Source organism: Syngnathoides biaculeatus, chromosome 1, assembly GCF_019802595.1.
Source record: "Syngnathoides biaculeatus isolate LvHL_M chromosome 1, ASM1980259v1, whole genome shotgun sequence".
Classification (NCBI taxonomy): Eukaryota; Metazoa; Chordata; class Actinopteri; order Syngnathiformes; family Syngnathidae; genus Syngnathoides; species Syngnathoides biaculeatus.
Genome location: NC_084640.1, coordinates 9,463,289 through 9,482,478, shown reverse-complemented (window position 1 = coordinate 9,482,478; position 19,190 = coordinate 9,463,289). Strand labels below are relative to the sequence as shown.

Here is a 19,190-nt window from a genome sequence, read left to right as displayed (position 1 = left end):
CAGAATAAGCACGTACGTAATGCAGGAAGTGCTCATGTATTTTAACTGTGTAAAAAATGCTCAAGTCATAGCCTTTTTCATTGATAAATTTGTGAAGTGTACTACTTTGAGTTATGTTATTGGTCTCACTTATCAATCAGTATGTGGTTATTCTTATAGAAAACCATCACATGTGCATAGGAACACACACAAACTGTCACACACTTGAAAGGTGAAGCCTCTCTACATATTTCCTTTGCTCTTGAGGTTCTTTGAGTTTATCTTGAAAATACTGTTTTTAAGGTGTCCCATGAGAACTGGTCTGAGCAAGTTTAAGATTGGTATTTGAGTATCCCTGCCAAAGAGCCTCTGGCTGGAGTGCCAGGCACTTGAACTTTCTATTCCTTATGTTACAGATGAGTATGCCAAAGGGTAACAACACAAATACAGTACATTGATACATTCCTTGAAGTTTTTTTTACTGGGCTTTACAGACTGACAGCATCTGATTCAATACTGCCTTCCTTGTCATCTCTGTATGCTTTTTCTTTGTATTTAGAAATCTAATTTGAGAATATTATATGCCTCTTCCATTTTCTGCGAGCCTTTGACCAGCTGCTTCTTGCTGAAAAGCTCACATTATTGACTTAGCAAAACGCTCGCCGCATGTGTACGACACTCGTGCAACAGATGCTGTAAACACATTTCCAAAGATTCCAGACGTGGTAGATCGAAGACAATCAAGACGCCCAAACAGAACCACCGGTTTGCATTGAGGCCCCCCGAGAGCACCCTCTGATGTATTGAATTTGTGCGAGCGCAAAAATAAATACGACCAGTGTTTAAAGAACGCACGCACAAAGGAACATTCCCACAGCTCGGTTTTAAAAGGGTTTTCGAATGACCATGTCTGACAAACAATAAAACCATTTGACAAATTGGGGTTAGCAATGAAGATTGCTTTTTTGTTGTTCTCACTGAATGTTCTTAACTCCTCCTCATTTCATGTATTGGAGCATTTACATTTTAAATTTTAAACATCATGAAACATGTTCCTGTCCACCACAGATAAGCAGTATTATGTTTTATATTTTGTTTACTGAATGAGAAAGTTACTCGTTACAATGAGAAAGTTTCTCGTTACATTGAGAAACTTTTTTTTTTTTTTTTTCCCTCAATGTCCCTTTAGGGGCTCCATATAAATGTTAATATGACCGGGTTTAATTTTCTTGATTTTTTTTCCAAAACATACAAAACTAAAAATGTGTTATTTTTACCCCCATAAACAACAACAACATTAAGCTACCCCAAGATGGGGTACCCAGAAGTGATAATTTTTCACCACTTTTTGAAAGTCAAAACTTTTAATCTGAACTTAGATTACTTTGCTACCGAATCTCTACCCAAGTTATTTTGTGTGCGGTTAAATAACAGGTCACCAGTCAAAACAAATGACAACCAGGAAGACATTCACTGCAGAACACAAGTCAAGGATAGGCATGGGGGGGGGGGAGAATGCAGCAAACTTTATGCAAATGTGTCATCCTGAATCAGCACGAAAGCTGAGAGGAAGCAGCGTCCCGTCTGTCAATCCCATGGGAGACTCGTATGTGCAACTTTTTCCGGGAGCTCCATGAATACATGCATGGCTAAGCCGACGTAACCTCGCCAGTTTCCACACATACACACAAAAAAAAAGAAAAAAAATCAGCACATAACCACAAACATAATGAGGCTGAATTGCCACATCCTTGAATCCGCGTTTTCATCAAAGTGGCTCAACGTTGCCGTGCTGGGGGCCAAGCAGACTTTTCGCAAAGCACCAGTGGCTGTCAGCGGGCCAGCTTGGAACTGCTCGATGGAACATGCGGCACAAGCGAGGTGCCCTTTAATTAATTATGAAAACTTGTGATTAGAACAAATTGTTCTGATTGAAGTGGTTAACTCAGAAATAGATGGAGCGGTGATTGGGAAACTGGAGTGCCTGTGGAAAGTAAAACTCTTTTATACTTGTTTAATGAATATGTGCAATGTAGTGTGTATATGTAATATTTGTTGGTGTCACTCATGGGCAAACATTTTCAAAACATTTCTGGGAAAAATTCTGCCTCTAAAGCCGCAGAGAAGACAAACGTTGGCGGGTGTACACTGTGGAAGTTTCCTAGGGCAGCGACTAAATGAGAAGCTGTTCTAATTTGCATTGGCGTATAAAATCAAGGAATATTTTGGAAGCGGCGTCATGTTTGACGTCAACAAGTTAAAATACAAACATAGCATTGACATCAACACAATTAAATTGTTGACATCAATACTATTTTGGGATTTTTTTGTTCTGTTTTTTTTTTTGCAACAGGAACAGATGAATGAGATGTAATTAACTACTTGATGAAATATTATCAAGGGAAGTGCAACAATTAGTTGATAATCAATAATCAAATTAATTGACAATTGCTTAGATAATCATTTGGATACGTTTAACTCAAAATTCTCCAAATCCTGGGAATTGCAGCAACTCGATTTTTAATACTATATATATTTCTGTAGTTCTCAATGAAAGCAGAAATTTAAAACCAGATTTGTTAGTAATAAAAAAATGGTTCATTAAAAGAATTGTTAGTCGTGGCGCTAATTTTCAAATATACAAAATGACGCACATAAAATAATTTCTAAAGTACATACAGCAACTTATAATTTTTAAGAAAGTGCACCATCAGTTGTCTTTCTAAATGCAGACAAGTGCACAAATAAGCTTCCAACAGTCCCCATTTTTATGCCATAAAACCCCCATGTGGCATTTCTTATTGCTTTGGATGAGAGTTTGATGGACTGCCAAAAACGGCACAAGCCAAGACTTCCAAGACCCGGAAGTAGAGCTATGCAGTATTTCTTCACGCATTCTAAGTGCAAAACTCTTACACTTTGTCTCCTCCCCAAAATATTTGGGTTCTGTACCCGTTCTGAAACTGAGAATCCCAACACATGCAGCGACTTACTTCCTTTTTATGTCCCTGACTAAAGTTGTGTTTGATACCTTTACAAACAGTGGTTCACTTACATCCATAGACTTCAGTATTTGAGTTTTATCAGCAGGAGGAGCTTACACACGCGGTACTTCAAATCCTTCATTAGAACTGTCTATTACTGTCATTAAGTTTCTTGCTTATTTATTTCAACCTTCTACTAATCCGTGTAGACTGCATGTGCCTAAACTACAAAGAGAGAATTATAGTACCACTTGCCTGTACATCTCATACAGAGCCCAGTGAGCACCTTTTGCACTGTTTTCTCATTGTGCCTTTTTTTTATTTGAAAAGGGATACATTTCAATGTAGAATTTAAATGACATTTAATGGCTTTTCTTTATACGGCAAGCGCATTGCCGTCTACTCTTTTCATTATTCTCTCATAGCTCACATTAGACACTCCATTAAGTGACCAATTAGGCCTGGAAGAAATCATACATGCAGTAAAACATACAAACATCAGTACTGACTCCACATCATAATTGCAAGCTATGGAAAAAAAAGAATGGTGGAAAAATACCACTCAAGTTGCATGCAGTCACTAAATACGAGTCAATCCAGGACGCCTTTTACTTTCGTTTTCCTTTTAACTGCTTTATTTCCTCCCTGGGCATCACAAAACCAAATCCCCCGTTCGCCGTTTCTTTTCTGGCATCTTCGCCTGGTATTTGAACAATAAACACATTTTTTATTGAGAATGCCGATTGCGTCAGGCTTCTAACGGATGCGAGCTAAAGTGTCCCACGGTGAGAGAACTGCTTTCCAGAATATATCAGGAGGACTCATTTGCATCTCTTGATGACCTAAATCGCTTCGCCTCATCTCGGAAACACGTCTTGCCTAATCTGGTGAAATAAGTCGGACCTTTACGTGAACCGCTGTCGACTGCTGATTCTGCTGACTCATGTTGACAGTGCAATTCCAGACCTATTTCCTGAGGGGTTGATGCACGGGTGTTTGTATAACCTAGCGAAACAACTTTTTAACAAGTTGAGGTGGGGGGGAGTCTGGATTTATCCTCTAATATACATTCGTAATTTTGAACGTTTGCGTACCCTGCCATTGAACTTGTTGGGATTTGTGGTACACAATTTTTTGTACCTCCCAGATCACAATGCTGGCATCGGCGCTTTGATGCCAGGCGGAGCTGCTCCAATTATGGAGCCTCCAGCATCCAGGCGTCCACGTCCAGGTTTGCTTATAGATTAAGCAATTTTGGGGCGGGTGGGGGCTATTCGTTGACAACATCACAATTCAAAGACACATGCACGCTCCTGACAAGCCTTGTATAGAAACCAAAAAGCACAGACAGGACACGAACATACAAACATGTAGTACAAGTAACGCATGGTACAAGCGTCAAATTGAAATATACAACTATGACACTGTTCATACAATATTCAGAAAGAATCATATAAGTACTGCTACACATTCCTCACACAAGCATCACAGCACAAGTATAAGACTGGCGATGACAGAGACCCTGCTTTTTGTGGGGATAACCAATTGCGCCTCGAATAGTGAAATTACCACCAATCCCCCAAATCATTTTGCCAATTGATGCCACAAATGGCAGCAAATCAATTAAAACTGAGATAAGTATAAAGATCAAGCAACTAGCAATGAAACAATCATGAACCTATGTCGCGGAAATGGCGATTCAGTCGTTTAATTGTTCAGCAAAAAAAAAATCCCATGTAGTATTAATTTGCATATAAGTTTACAAAAAAAAAAACAAATGAATGCACAAACTAACGTGATATTCCACAGAGTGTTAAGTTATGAAACTCACTATTTGAAATGTACATAACATGTTGGGAAATACAAGCCGTCGTCATGGTAAAGTAGGAGCTGCATCAAGAGAGAAGTAGAAACATACTTTCAATTTTCAATGTGCCGGCGGTGCCTTCAAGGACTGCCAACAAAACAGGACATCTAGAATGCAAATGGATTCCACCGGAGAGAAAGAGCCTAATTAAAAAAAGATGGGGACAAACTAATACTTTTATTGCTTTGGCCTGATTACGAAAACAGGGAATAGCTCTGTTTTTTAGCTAATAACAGAGGATATAATGGAGGGGGGCGGGGACACACACACACTGTGACATTGTTTTGATTTATGAAATCATAAAAAAACTAGGTGAATGTCCAAATACTTATATATGTATTCACGGTTGAAATCAGCAGTTCTAAAAAATTAAGATAAAAATCATTCCTGTCCAATCATGTTTATTTATATGAAATTAGTTTCGAGATTTCCAGCACTGAATAAAGAAAAGGGGGCAAAATTATTTCAATATTTGAATGCAAATCAGATAGGATAACTGAATACGATGAACTGACTTTCTCCGGACCATTTTTTTTTCTTATAACACCCAAATGAGACTTTAATGCTAATCATTGTTCGAATAAATCAAAGGAACCAGCCATCAAAGATCCTGAGGAAGGAAGTTAATTTGTTATTGTTGCATTAACTTTCATTGTGACCCATGAGTCAAACCACAGAATACTGCCTTGCACAAGTTTTTGACTCAATTTTGTTTATAAGACCAACCGAACCTTGTAAGTACAAAGTGTTACTTTGGCCCATCTTGTCACATCTATAAGGAATTGATTTAATTTTTGTCACTAATCGCGGCAGGCTGTCTCTATCCCCTGCCATGAATGAAGGCTTCATTTGACGTACCATTGTTACGTATCTCAGGGAGACCCAAAAACTTCAAGCATGGATGCCAGATGGCCTACCTCGTCCTGAAGTTGGCCGGGTGCGGGTGTCCATCGTACAACGACAAGAAGTCGTACTCCTCTTCAATGGCGAACGACAAGAAGTTGAGCTGGATGCGGCTGCCTTCTTCCCCGATGATGACCCAGGTGCAGTTGGCCCCGTTGGGGTAGCCGTAAGGGAAGCCCGGCGACTCCACGCTGCCGTTTCGGCCTTTCAAGCTGCCGCCGCAAGTGTAGATGAAACCTGCAAGAGGGACCACAAGGACATGTTTTAATCAATGTTTGCTAGTTGGGGATGTTATGATTGAGAACTGCGATTTTTTTTTTTTCGGTGAGACACGTGCAAGCGTCGATACTGCCATGTACAACACAACTGAAACCCATTGCAATATATTTTGATATCGTTTTAAAAGTTGGGTACATGTATGCTTGATGAGATTTCCAACATTTTTTTTGTACTTTGTACTTGCTTGATACATAATTCCCTTTGCGTTTCTGTTAGAACAAATTAAAATATGTTTTTCAAATCAACAAACAAAACAGATGTGTCCAAATATACCAATTGTTATTGTTTGTAATGGCAAAAGTAACAACAACAACCTTTGGGTTTTGCATCAAAGAAAAACGGCTTACCAAAAGTTACAACTAAGTATGTATGTACTTGTTCACTGGGATACACATCCTTGTAAAAAAAATTGGTGCCATTTTCAGCACCCCTCTACCCCCCCAAAAAATCCATTCATCCGAAAAATTATTCCAAGAGGTGCCTTTGAACTGCCTTGCGCTCAGGCTTGAATAACATCGAAAAGCAGACAGCAGCAGACTACGCTCTGTCTTTTTTTTTTTCTTCCTTTTCCCCTCGCTGTGTTTAACGTAACGCTCGGGCGGATTCGCTGACAAGTCCATCAGGGCTTCATCTGAACTTAATAGATTAGAGGATGACTTGGTCTGAGATGAAGTGGAGTCATTAAATCGGATCTGCGGGTGAAAAGCAGACAGACGGACTGCAGAGCAAATAGACAAAAGGGCTGTTTTTTTAACCACCCCCACCCCCCAACAATCGTCACACCATTAGAAAGTGGTGGAAAAAAAAGATTTAAAAAGTCATCACTCTGAGTGAGGAGAGGTGGGCCACAAAAAGGAGGTAGAGAAGACGTCGGGTGAAGCAAGATGGAGAATTATCAAAAGAAAGGCAGAGAGAGAGAGAGAGAGAGAGAGAGCAAGAGAGAGTGAGAGAGCAATAGAGAGATAGAATGAAGAGGACACAGGGGTAAAAGAGATTTCTAATTATGCCGACTGCCAGACCGAAACTGACAGCCCTCCTTAACACACATCCACACGCACACAAGCAAAAAATAAATAAATAAATAAAAAATAAAAGACGCACAAGCACGGCGACAAATAACCACAGAGAGTGTATAATAATTCCCGGGAGCCTTCAACCATTTGAACCCATCACTCATTGCATCATTTCTTCATTTGGCCATCTCTAACCTCGACCGACCTCATTTCCTCACCCTCGTCCGCGCCACCAATTGCGAACAAAAGCAACAACAACAACATTGCTAAGTGGCGGCGTGACCCCTGTGACTTGGCTCGCCTCAGCCAGCAAGTCCTGAGTGGCGACGCTGTTAACGGTGTCGTTCATTCGCGTCCTTTACATTACTTTGTTTTCTGTTGTTCTAATGTCAAGAGGGTTACGCGATATAATACAAAAGCCTCGGTCGGACCAGATGTATTTCCGCGAGATTGACAGATTTTGACAGTTTCATTCCTGCTGGCCACCAAAAGTCAACTCAGATAGTTTCCATCTTACATGGAACAAATGGATAGATGTACTATATTATTGTGAGAACTGCTTTTGGCTCCATTATTTATTGCTTTTGCAAAACACACTCGGTGATGTACATGAATGTTTGCGAGAATGCTCGGCTCGCCACCTGTTGCATCTGCACGTACTTTCTAGTCTGCTCGTGCAATCTGGGGTCTGCAATCCTTTGTGTTGCGTGCTTTTCTGGCTGCCCAAGATTCGCCCACCACTCGAATCTTTCCTTTACGCACCTTCATGCCACATAGGGACTCTAAACCCTAAAAAATCTCCAATCTGGCTTTCAGTGCATTCTCCAGCCGACTCGAGCACTTATTTATACACCTACAGTGAAGAAAATAAGTATTTAAACACCCTGCTCTGATTGAGGGAAAGAGGTTGTTCTCCAAAATCTCACAATGCATGGCCTCTCCTCAATACAGTGCATAAAAACACCCCCAAAGCACAATGCTACCACCCCTATGCTTCACAGTAGGCATGGTGTTCTTGGGATGGAACTCATCATTCGTCTTCCTCCAAACACAGTTAGTGGAATTATGACCAAAAAGTTCCATTTTGGTTTCATCTGACTACAAAACTTTCTCCCATGACTCCTTTGTATCATCCAAATGGTCATCGGCAAACTTAAGACGGGCCTTGACATGTGCCGGTTTAAGCAGGGGAACCTTCCATGCCATGCATGATATCAAACCATGACGTCTTTGTGTTTTACCAACAGTCACCTTGGAAACGGTGGTCTCAGCTCTTTTCAGGTCATTGACCAAGTCCTGTTGTGTAGTCCTGGGCTGATTCCTCACCATTCTAAGGATCATTGAGATCTCCGATTGAGATTGACCGTCATGTTTAGCGTCTTCCATTTTCTAATGATTGCTCCAACAGTGGACCTTTTTTCACCAAGCTGCTTGGCAATTTCTCCGTAGCCCTTTCCATCCATGTGGAGTTGTACAATTTTGTGTCTGCTCTTTGGTCTTGGCCATGTTACAAGTTTGAGACTTACTGATTGTATGTGGTGGACAGGTGCCTTTATGCAGCTAAAGATCTCACACAGGCGCATCTGATTCAGGATAATACATGGAGTGGAGGCGGACTTTTAAAGGCGGACTAACAGGTCTTTGAGGGTAAGAATTCTAGCTGATAGACAGGTGTTCAAATACTTATTTGCAGTTGTATCGTGCAAATTGTTAAAAAAAAAAAAAATCATACATTGTGATTTCTGGATTTTCCTTTTTAGATTATCTCTCTCACAGTGGACATGCACCCGCGATGAAAATTTCAGACCCCTCCATGATTTCTAAGTGGGAAAACTTGCAATATAGTAGGGTGTTCAAATGCTTATTTTCTTCACTGTACATAATAACACATTACAAGCGACTTCTACAAAGCTTTCAAATGTATGTAGACAGAACAAAAGATTTCTATTGCGCTGATCAAAGAGGCGCCATGAGTCTGCTCTTACACCGTGTCAGTTGTGACATTTATTGGCAAAGGACGCTAACTAAGAATATTAAGTGCCGCGGGCAATTCCACTTCTAACATGGTGCCGCCGGCCGACATTACGAGACAAGCCTTTACAGTGTATTTATTTATTGAACATGTAGGGCAGCCACTATTCCAACTGCAGTCATCGTAATGGCGCAATGGTAAGTTAGATATTCAATCATTTTTTATGTGCTTTTGTTCCTGTCCTCAGACCAACTGACTCGCCGGGTCGGTGGCGTAAGGAAGTTTGGATATTGCTCATCTATAGAATGCCAGAGACAGCAACATTTTTTACCGATTGACCTCCAAATACGTGTTCAGTCATAAATTAGTTTTAGTCCCGACTGACGGATGACATCTGCTAAGAAGAAGAATTCAATGAACCAGGCCTCGTTGGTGTTTTCACACTCCATTGCCTGGTTATGGACCGGGGGGAGGGGGGGGGGGTCATAAATCTGGATAGGGAAATTCTCATACTGTAAATGAATAGTGCACCATCGCAGGTGCCTTAAAAAGATTATCGCACTAAAGAAGCTACAATATGTTCATTTTTTTTCGGTGAATTAAATTTGACATCAAGTTTCTTGACAATTTTGAGAAGTTAGAAGAAGTAACTGCAGTAGGTATGTAAATTAGTTTTGTCCGGAGGATTTACAAAAAGACACTAATTGGCAAACTGACCGAGAGTTGCGAAAGGAATCAGATAGGCAGGTGCGAATATATGCAACGGTGTTAATCAGAAATGGTGAGGTCTTGCCGGAAAATTGCCATTCTGGTGAGCAAAAAATAAAATGAAGTAAAACGGGATGGTAAAATGTTTTAAAGACAGAAACCTTACTCTTGAATCAAGGGAATTTAATGACCTCTCCATGGTGAGAAAGTCATCTGTCATAGCTCAAGGAGTGACGAATAAACACATACCGTTAGGAGCACCGACTTGTTTCCTGAATTAAAATATCAAATGCGTGCGTGGGACTCAAAATGTAGCTGACGCACGAGGAAGGAACTGCCAACTTCGGTTGTCGTGGGATTAGCGTGAAAAGGGAATCCGCAGGTGAGCTAAAAGATTTATTTCCATCATTTTGATCACGGTACACTTAAAATTTTAAAAACCACTATATTGAAAATACAAATGTATTTTCTTGGACTTTTTCCCATCCAAAACAAGCATTAATACTCTCAATTTCGAGTCATCCTGGATAGTAAGAATGACTCCAACTGAGAATTTCCTTTGTGGAGGAATAAAATATCATAAAGAAACTGTTATTTTATTTGAGGAAAAACAATGTGCCCTTAAATCTTGTATTGTGTATTTCTTTCTTTTTTTTTTTTCAATCAGAAAAATTGATCGAAAAAGAATGACAAGATATGCTTTGGATCTGTCCATTCCACAAGCATGGCAGCCTCGTCACGATCCCCCACTAATAGCACAGACTGAGAGCAAATGATCTTCTATTTTGCTAAACTGGATGATTCATTAAAAACTGGAAATTCTATTTGGTTTAATTCTCCCAAGATGAACAGGATCAATACCCGCCATCCCACCAACCCAGTTTATAGGCCACCGTGCGGCTAACATGCTAAGACAACGCTGCAGGCTCTTCGCGGCGATGACTAAAAACATAACGGCGAAGCAAAGAGAATGCGTTAAAACCATCACAAATGCATACGCAGCTGGCAGGGAAATCAATTACCAAGCCTGTCATTTTCCACAAGGACGACGACTCCTGTGATCAATACACTCATTTGGTGAAGAAACCAAGCTTTTGATCAAACACCGGCGCACCGCCGGTCACATTCAATCTATTCACGTCCTCTTCCTGCCCCTGTTTGTCCGTCTCTTTCATCCAACCAGCAGCTTCACTTTAAGGGGCTACGCCGTCTCTCGTTCATTATTAATGAATGGCTTTCCCCAAGCGGAGCAAACTGAACAGTCACGTCCAATCGGGGTTCAGGTCAGATTTAACTCCTGGGGCTAAATTAGGTGTGTGTGCACGGATGCAATGTTAATCTAAAGCACTCTGTGGCGCTGGGATTTCTGAAAGACAGAAGAGAAAAAGTCAAAGGCCAAATTGAGGGGGGGGGGGGGAGAGAAAAAAAAACGCATTTGAAATCTGCCCCCCCGGGGCCTGTCACAGAGCGCTGGTCCTACCAAGAATTAGACGGCTACTGTCGACCCGTGGTTTAGACTATACCCTGGAGTTGTAGAGGATAAATACAAGAAATGCCTCGAGAAAGTAAGACAGAGGGAACACACCGGTCTGGAAATCAATTCCTAAGGATGTCAGTCACCAGCGGAGCAGGGAAGGGGTGAGGGTGGGGGGGGGGGGTGAGAATAAAGATGAGGGACAGTGTAAAAAAACAAGCGGGAGGAAAAACTAGATAACAGCACACGGAATGGGTTTGGGGTAAAAAAGTGCGTTAATGCGGAAACGTTGAAATTGAGAATCCGAATAGCAGCTGGAGACTTGAAAAGAAAAGGATGTCACCAGAAAATACATAAATGACATTGTGGTCAAAAAAAAAAAAAAAAAAAAAAAATTTGAACAATCAAAAGAAGATCACGTTCAAAATTTTTGTTAAATATTTGGAGGGGAAAAAAGTCCCTGTATAGTCACACAAAATGCATGAAGACGATAATGCAGTATAGTGCACACTAAAGAATTGGCCAGTATGTGTCTTTGGATTTGTGAGCAACATACAATGCCAAAATAATAATAATAATAATAATGATAAACTGTGTTTAGAAACCCTTCTTGAAAATATTACAAGAAACAGTTAACTTTTTAATCATCATCATCATAATGGCTTGGATTTATATAGCACCTTTCAAGTGATTAGTGATAGTGCTAATTAATTAAAAAGACAAAACCTGTTCGGACTATGTAACTTCTGTTCAAGCATGTGACGTCGTTTGAAATGTGAAAATGTTGTGCCCTGCTTTAAATGGTGACAAAGTAGCGCCATAACCTGAAAAAATATGAGCCCGTAGTAGTTCATCTGAGTTTTACCTAATTCTACTCAGTTCACCGAAATATTATCTCGCTATTCTGTCCACATCATCGTATTGAAAAGATATCCTAATAGAGCCCAATTACCAATTGGGGCTGATGAGCAACAGGTACAAAAATCGAGCAAATGCACTATTGGAAAAATATTATTATGCCATAATGTGTGTTTTTATCAGCACACTAGCCGTGATAGTAATGGCGGGTTGTTAACTTTGGCCAGGAAAATTTTTTTTTAAGCGCTTCTTTTGAAAGTTGGTCAAATGAGAGGTATGTTTGGTCCATAAAAAAACATGTTTCTTTTAGAACTTCAGGGAAAATGCATTTAATTTTCATAAACAGAGAGGAGCAATGTTATATAGGAGCGTAATTGTCCAATCCGCTTGTGCAATTTCATCAGTCAACCTCTCTGCCACGCACGGCGATACAAGCGCCGCAGTGAAACTTTAGTGATTGGCAGCAGGAGGAAGTAATGACAGGCAGACAGGTCATCTGAAGGGGGCGCCATTGATTACTCAATTGTCATCGTCACCGAGCCAGCTAATGAGACCCGGTGCACATAAGAAGAAATAACAAAACGAAAAAAAAAAACAGATATGCTTCTATGTTTTGTCCTTTAGGTAAGATATTGTGCGCTTGTTGCCAGGGAAACTCAGATGTATGTCACCATGGTAACATATGACCCATTATTCAGGAGGAGTAGGCTGAGTAGTTTAAACAGTTTGGTTGAATCACTAACGAGCACTCTTTTACTGTTAAAAAAAAAACACCTCAGTCAAGACCTATACGTGAGAATTTAAACTTTTACTCTTGACTAGCTTTATATAAACCCCAAATCTTTAATGGCTAGCATCTTGGCGTCAAGCACCATTTTGGTGCAAAGGATGATGAAGTAGCGATAATAAAAATAGTGCTTTGCCGTCATCTTCTGGCACCTTGGTGCCAAGGCACTATGTTCAAATGAATTAAGGAGCTGGATTTAGACAAAAGTAGTGCTTTGCCACCACTGTACTACAAATTAACTATAATGAAGTGAACTGAGAGCTTCATTTAGACAGAAGTAGTTATTTGCTTCTTCTTACTTCTTCTTCTTACTTCTTGGTGCAGTCAAGCTATTTAGAAGTGTGCTGAGTTTTATTTATGTAACAGGAGTGCTTTCTCGCTGCCATCTTGTGCCATCTATAGGCAATTTTAAGCCTTTTAAAGGGGGTGTCAATATTTTCACGAGTCGTAGTTGTTCTAGTTCAAGCATAAAGATGCATGAGTTTGTGCTAAGATGAATATGGACTGCGACTGCCTGGCAATTAGTCCAGGGTGGAGTCAAGGTCAGCTGGGACAGGCTTGTGCTCACCCCTAATCCTAATAAGAAAAAATAAGACATAAAATGAATGAATGGCTAAATGTGTAATAAACTGCATTTTCAAAAGGACCAAATGTGTCACTTTTTTTACATGGTGTTACTTTACAGTAATTTAATCAGACGTGACAGTTCAAAAACCTTTTAGAAATGAATATTCCCTCGCAAATTCGACTTATTTCCCATTTAAAACAGCTTGAAAATTAAAAGCGGGCTAGCAAATTGGGCTAGCCAAGCGAGCGGGTGTCATGTTGGGACACCGCGCGACTCAATCAAAGCAAGAAAATCTTTTTACTGCGCTTCTTAATATGGAAGCTCCTAACATCTGCTTCAGCCAAGGGAGGACAAGTTAGCGGGCGCTCCTTCTTCGGCATCGGAGGGAGTGTCAAGTGGAGGCTGGCGTGCGGTTCATCCAAGTGGTTATTTACCCCAAAAAGTGCACATTCAAAAAGCAAAGGTATTAAAAAGCACAATCATCCCTTCCCATTTTCTCTTTTTTGTTGTTTTTAATGGCGCCCATAGCTGCTTTAATCACTCAAATTCACACACACACGCATGCACATACAGTTGCTCTCATTACGCGGTTGGGAGATAGAACCTTGCTTAAAAAAAAAAAAAAAAAAAGAAAAACAAAAGCAGGCTCCATTGGAAGCTGAACAGTCATTAGAAATACAACAATCCCGCTGCCCTAAATATGCTGGATCCAAGTCAGCTTTTTTTTTTCTCCCCCCCTACTCGCTCCATCCCCCTTTTTCCTATTTTCCACTAGGAAGGATTTAATGATTCCATGACTCAAAATCACATTTTGTCTCCGTTAATTTTTTAAGACAGCCATCATCTTAACAGACGTCAGCAGAACTGTTCCGAGGATGGGGGCATCGGTCTACCTTGAGGAGTACGATGGCTTCAAGAAGACCAATCATGCATATTTTTTTACCTTTTAAAACAGTTGTGGCTCGAACATTTTGGGGAGAAAACACAGAAAGATTACAAAAGTGTATAAGTTACAAGAAATGGATGATGGCACATAAACATAATGTATCTTACAATACATTCTCCATTTTATCTATGGGAAGTATTTTTTTTTTCTCCAATGCATTTTAAGTATCCCAATCTCCAACATTCAAATGATGAGGAGGGTGGAGTGTATGGTCGTTAATGCCAAAACGTGATTGGCGATTAATCCTTTCTGCCATTCCCGATCGGTAAAGTCAGCACATCGACGAGTCGGTTGGACCCCTGAAATATTCAATTTCTCTGTTTGCAAAAAAAAATTTTACAGAACTATTACAAGAGGGCAAGGCTGCCAAAACAAATGATTGGATTCTGTCTCTGGTCTTGCTTTCTTCTCTTGTCATTTGAATTAGAAAAATAAGGGTGGGGGGTTGGGGAGAGTTGGCTGTTAAATATGCCCGCCCGCATGCACTCAGCATGCGTGGTTATGCTCAGTAGGCAGCAAGCAGACCTCCTAAAACAAAGTACTTTACGGACCAATATTAGATTTAGTGTCGCTTCAAAGAAGCGCCCATTTAATGCTCAGATGACAAGTTGTAGAAGTCTGCAGTGGCACAAACATGATTCCATTTCCACAATTCTTGAGAAATATGTCCACCACTTTATATTTCTTGTAAATTTAGCCAATACACTCTCCAAAAAGGGGAAGTAAAGCTTTCGCAGAAAATCCAGGACACTGGAAAAGTCAAAAGGCAGACAGATGCGATGGATAAACCGTTGGGTTTCCCTCATTAATGCCTAATAACTTTTGATGCAATGCACTCATTTAGAGATCCCCACACATTGGCGCCCCCCCCCAAAAAAAAAAAAAAACAATACCAACTCTCTTTACAGCCCAAAAATTAGTAGTTATCGGACACAAAATCATTCAGAAATTAAGATAGTTGCAGAAAAGAAACCAAAACATTTCCCAACCTTGTTAAGCCACACAAACCCTTCAGAAAACCATTTAAGAAATAAAATAATAAAAAAATTACTAGGTGAAATACTGCTGCGGTTAGTGTCATAATTTCACATCCCACAATGTGTGAATTCCTGGTTGAGACTGAACAAACCTGACTCCGGAGTTCTCAGAGGTAAAAAAAAAAAAAAAAAAAAAAAAAATCATAATTCCTTTTTCCACCCGTGATCAATAGCGACAAAGATTCCTCCCGTAATGAGCTTCCGGCGGCCAGAGGTAACTCAATCCGATTCCGTCCGGCCAATTGTTCCTTTTCATTACCGCTCCCCCGACTCATCAAGTGTGTCCGCGTCATAACTAATTGGTGGGACACGCTTGTCTTCGGGGCTCGGCTTCTTATGGATTAATCATCACCTTTAAAGAATCCATTGCCGCTCTCCGCTCGGTGATCAGTCACTGTAGCGCTCCGCTATTGTGCACAAGTACAGGATGCATTGATAGATCAATGACTGACAATGTAGTCAAAGCGCCGCACCAATTAAAGTGAGACACTGCGTTCGCTTTGGACTCACTTGGATAGCAGATTCATCATAGATTCCATGAACAGTTTTCAGTTGAGGGTCCACAATTGCTGCAACTAATTGATCACCACGTGCGTCCTCAGTTTAAGATTCGACTGTTGCTCACCAACACACCACCTTCTACCAAACTAGGTAAATAATCTCGCTGTTTAGCGTGTCATGCTATCGGCTAACTCAGTCAAATCCACCGTGTCGATTGGTGGTGACGGAGCCAAATACCTGATTAAACAAACAAAACATAATTTGCTGCAAAACGTAATTTGTTGCCCCTTATTAACGTTAATACATAAACGGCTCTTGTACGAAAGCATGCGCTCGGGCCTTCGGCGTCACAACTCCACATCAACTCACAGCTGCGGTATAGTTCAACATCACTGCCTCTCGGGTTATGTTACATGATATATTTGAAAAGAAAATGAGGCACAGATGCTCCCTCAATCTGCATTTTGTGTAGATACCGTAAATGCCTGGTTAAAAAAAAAAAAAAAAAAAAAGCCAAACAATGGGAATTGACAATAACACATTAAATGTTTGTTTTGAGACTGCTTTTGAGTCCATTTTAACTATCCTAACTGAGCGAGCATTTAATCTGGCAATGGCTAAGACTTTTTTGGAAACCATTCCCAGTCTCTCCCCACCCCCATCTACTTTTCAACTGGGTGCCAATGTTTCAGGCTGCAGTAATGGATATTAAATCACAGTGAAGTTATGGGAAAAAAAAAAAAAAAAGAAAGATTATTCAGAGCGCATTTTCAACCTAATTAAGCATTCACTGGCTAGCACAATGATAGAAGTTTATAAATTTAAATCAATTGCAGGAGAATGTGTTTCTGGATCAGGGATCATTTAGAGTTTGTTAGCGTACTCCTTTATTTCCATACCAATGAATGGAAATATATGAAGTCCAAATGAGATTTGCAAAGACAAAATGTGTTCAGTTCTGAATTCAAGAAGTCTTAACTAGAACTACAAAATAAGATCACGGGCGTTTTGCTTTTAGTGTTGTGTTGCTGCGCGTTACCGTGATAAATGTCAAGTAGCTTGACTTATTTTTGGGACAAATGTCACCTCAGCATGCAAACATCATCGTAAATCAAGGCATGCTGGGACATGAGGGATTTTGCTCACGCTTAACCTTTGTCACAAGTCACAAAGTGACCTATCATGAGTTTGAGTCTTGAGAAATATTTGCAATAAAGTGATTATATGTGCGCATGAGGAGTCGCCTTGAGTTTCAAAGTACCTCAGAGAGAAGCTTTTTTTTTTCCTAATTGACTTAGGAGTAGTTGCAACAAATATATAATTAGAAATAATGAATATGCAGGTGTTTGTTCTAATTATAGGTTAAGAAAAGCACACGTGATCTTTTATCTTCCAGAGGATTGATTACGTCTTATTTCTACATTATTTCTCTTCCTCTATTTTTACTTTCTGCTTTTGAAACAAAGGTCTAACTACACAATCGTTTTATCAAAATTGTCTGGCTTACGTTGCAATTGAAATCCCGATAAAGAGAAAACTAACGACTTCTAAATTTGACATACACCCACCGACATGCGTACACTCGCGACCAACAACGCGGCACTCTAATGTGGCCACTCTTGCGGACCATCGGATGGACAGATCCAGTTTCTGTGTAGGCATAGCTAACTACTGATACTATCGGTAGTGCAGCTGCAGTATCTTGCAACTGTGCCCGATGACCTGAACTAATGCACTCAAGTGCTGATATAACGGGGGAGGGGCGACTCATGGGAGATGATGTACAGTGATGCTCTTGGGCCTTGTTTTACTCATGCTCCCCCTTTCAGAAAAAAATAATTTAAAAAATGGTGAAACAGTTCGCTACATACACACATACTGTAGGTATCAGTCCCTCCACATATCAGCAAGTATTTTAAAAACTGCTGTCTTTAATGCACTGTATATATTGAGAAACAATGAATGAACTATGAATCACGCTTATGTCAAGCAGCAGCGAACGGGCCCTCGGACTGTTCAATTGAAAGAAATGAATTTCAGCGCCGTGGACAGCAACCCAAGTTCATCTCTCGGAGCCTACAAGGATCTACTATACAGGCACAATCTTGAAAGAAATGAAGTGTAATAATAACTGCAGACAACCGTCAAAACAAGGACAGTTTGAAAATCCCAAGCCATCGCTTCCTGGAAACAAATTTAAATTTAAAACGCGGGGACACTTTGGCTCTACGTGTAACCCAAATTGAACAATATTCTGTTGATTTGTGGCAGACACCCCAACCCAAACACACACACACACTTTAAACCCCACCCAGTAAAACATTGATGCCCTTCATCATTCATGCAAGGAGTGGCACATGCCGACAAAACAAGCCTACCCTGTGAGCGTCAATGAAACATGGATGTTTTTCTGCTTTGCCCATATTTTATTGTACACACGAGGGTTACTTGCCATGGTTTTTTGTTTTTTGTTTTTTTTACAACCTCTATAGACCGACCGCAACATGACTATTGGGTTTAATTCAGATGTTTTCAGTTGTCGGTGTGGCTTTTCTTTTTTTTTTTTGGTCGCAATTAAAATTTCAGCTTCATGCGCGTCACCGCCATTTCATGAACAATTTAAAGTATTCGTACTTTGAAGCACAGTGGAGGAAACAAGAGTTCTCTGGAAGCAGATTTGCAGAATGGAAAAAAGTTATTTTTTTTAAAAAAAGAGGAAATTGCAAATGACTTTATCCAATGAGAACATACAGTAAAATATTAATATTTAATGTGGGCATAAACAGACGTTCATGCAGTTGCAAAATAAAATGGAGACCTTTTCATTTGGGTTCCAAGATGGAATTTGGGAATCACAAATTAAATTTGTCGACCGTGTGGACTAAATTTTGTGCGTCCAATGTTATGCAGGCGAAAGGTTTTTTTTTTTTTTTTTCCCCCCTAACTGTAATTAATAAACACTTGAAGTCTTTAATGGTCCTGCTACATATTTTTACTTCCTTTTTCACCCGGTAACCATTTCGTCAAATATGAATCCATCCTAACATTTTTACTCTTCAGTGGTTTTGGCTCAACTATTTTATATTTATTTCCTTTTCCTACAGCAACCAGTTAAGCCAGCCAAATAAAAAATTGTCCTTTTTCTCTAATATTCATCCCAAGTTCTGTTTTCAGTCTTCAGTGGTTCAACAGTTGCTTCCATTTTGTACCACAACCCATTTAGGTAGCAATGAAACTTAACATCTAGCCAAATACTCACCCTTGATTTACTCTTCAAAGGTCCAGTTTCATATGTTTACGTTCACCTTCCATTT

General features: G+C 40.0%; 1 protein-coding gene across 6 annotated transcripts in view; it reads right to left on the bottom strand.

Annotated features, from left to right (window-relative positions):
- csmd3b (CUB and Sushi multiple domains 3b) overlaps window positions 1-19,190 on the bottom strand; it is a 326,110-nt gene that overhangs the window by 206,405 nt on the left and 100,515 nt on the right. For all 6 annotated transcript variants that reach the window (XM_061814643.1, XM_061814652.1, XM_061814660.1 and 3 more), the window contains exon 4: window positions 5,748-5,970. In XM_061814643.1, the coding sequence (XP_061670627.1) occupies window positions 5,748-5,970 (223 nt within the window). The remainder of the gene's footprint in view (window positions 1-5,747; window positions 5,971-19,190) is intronic.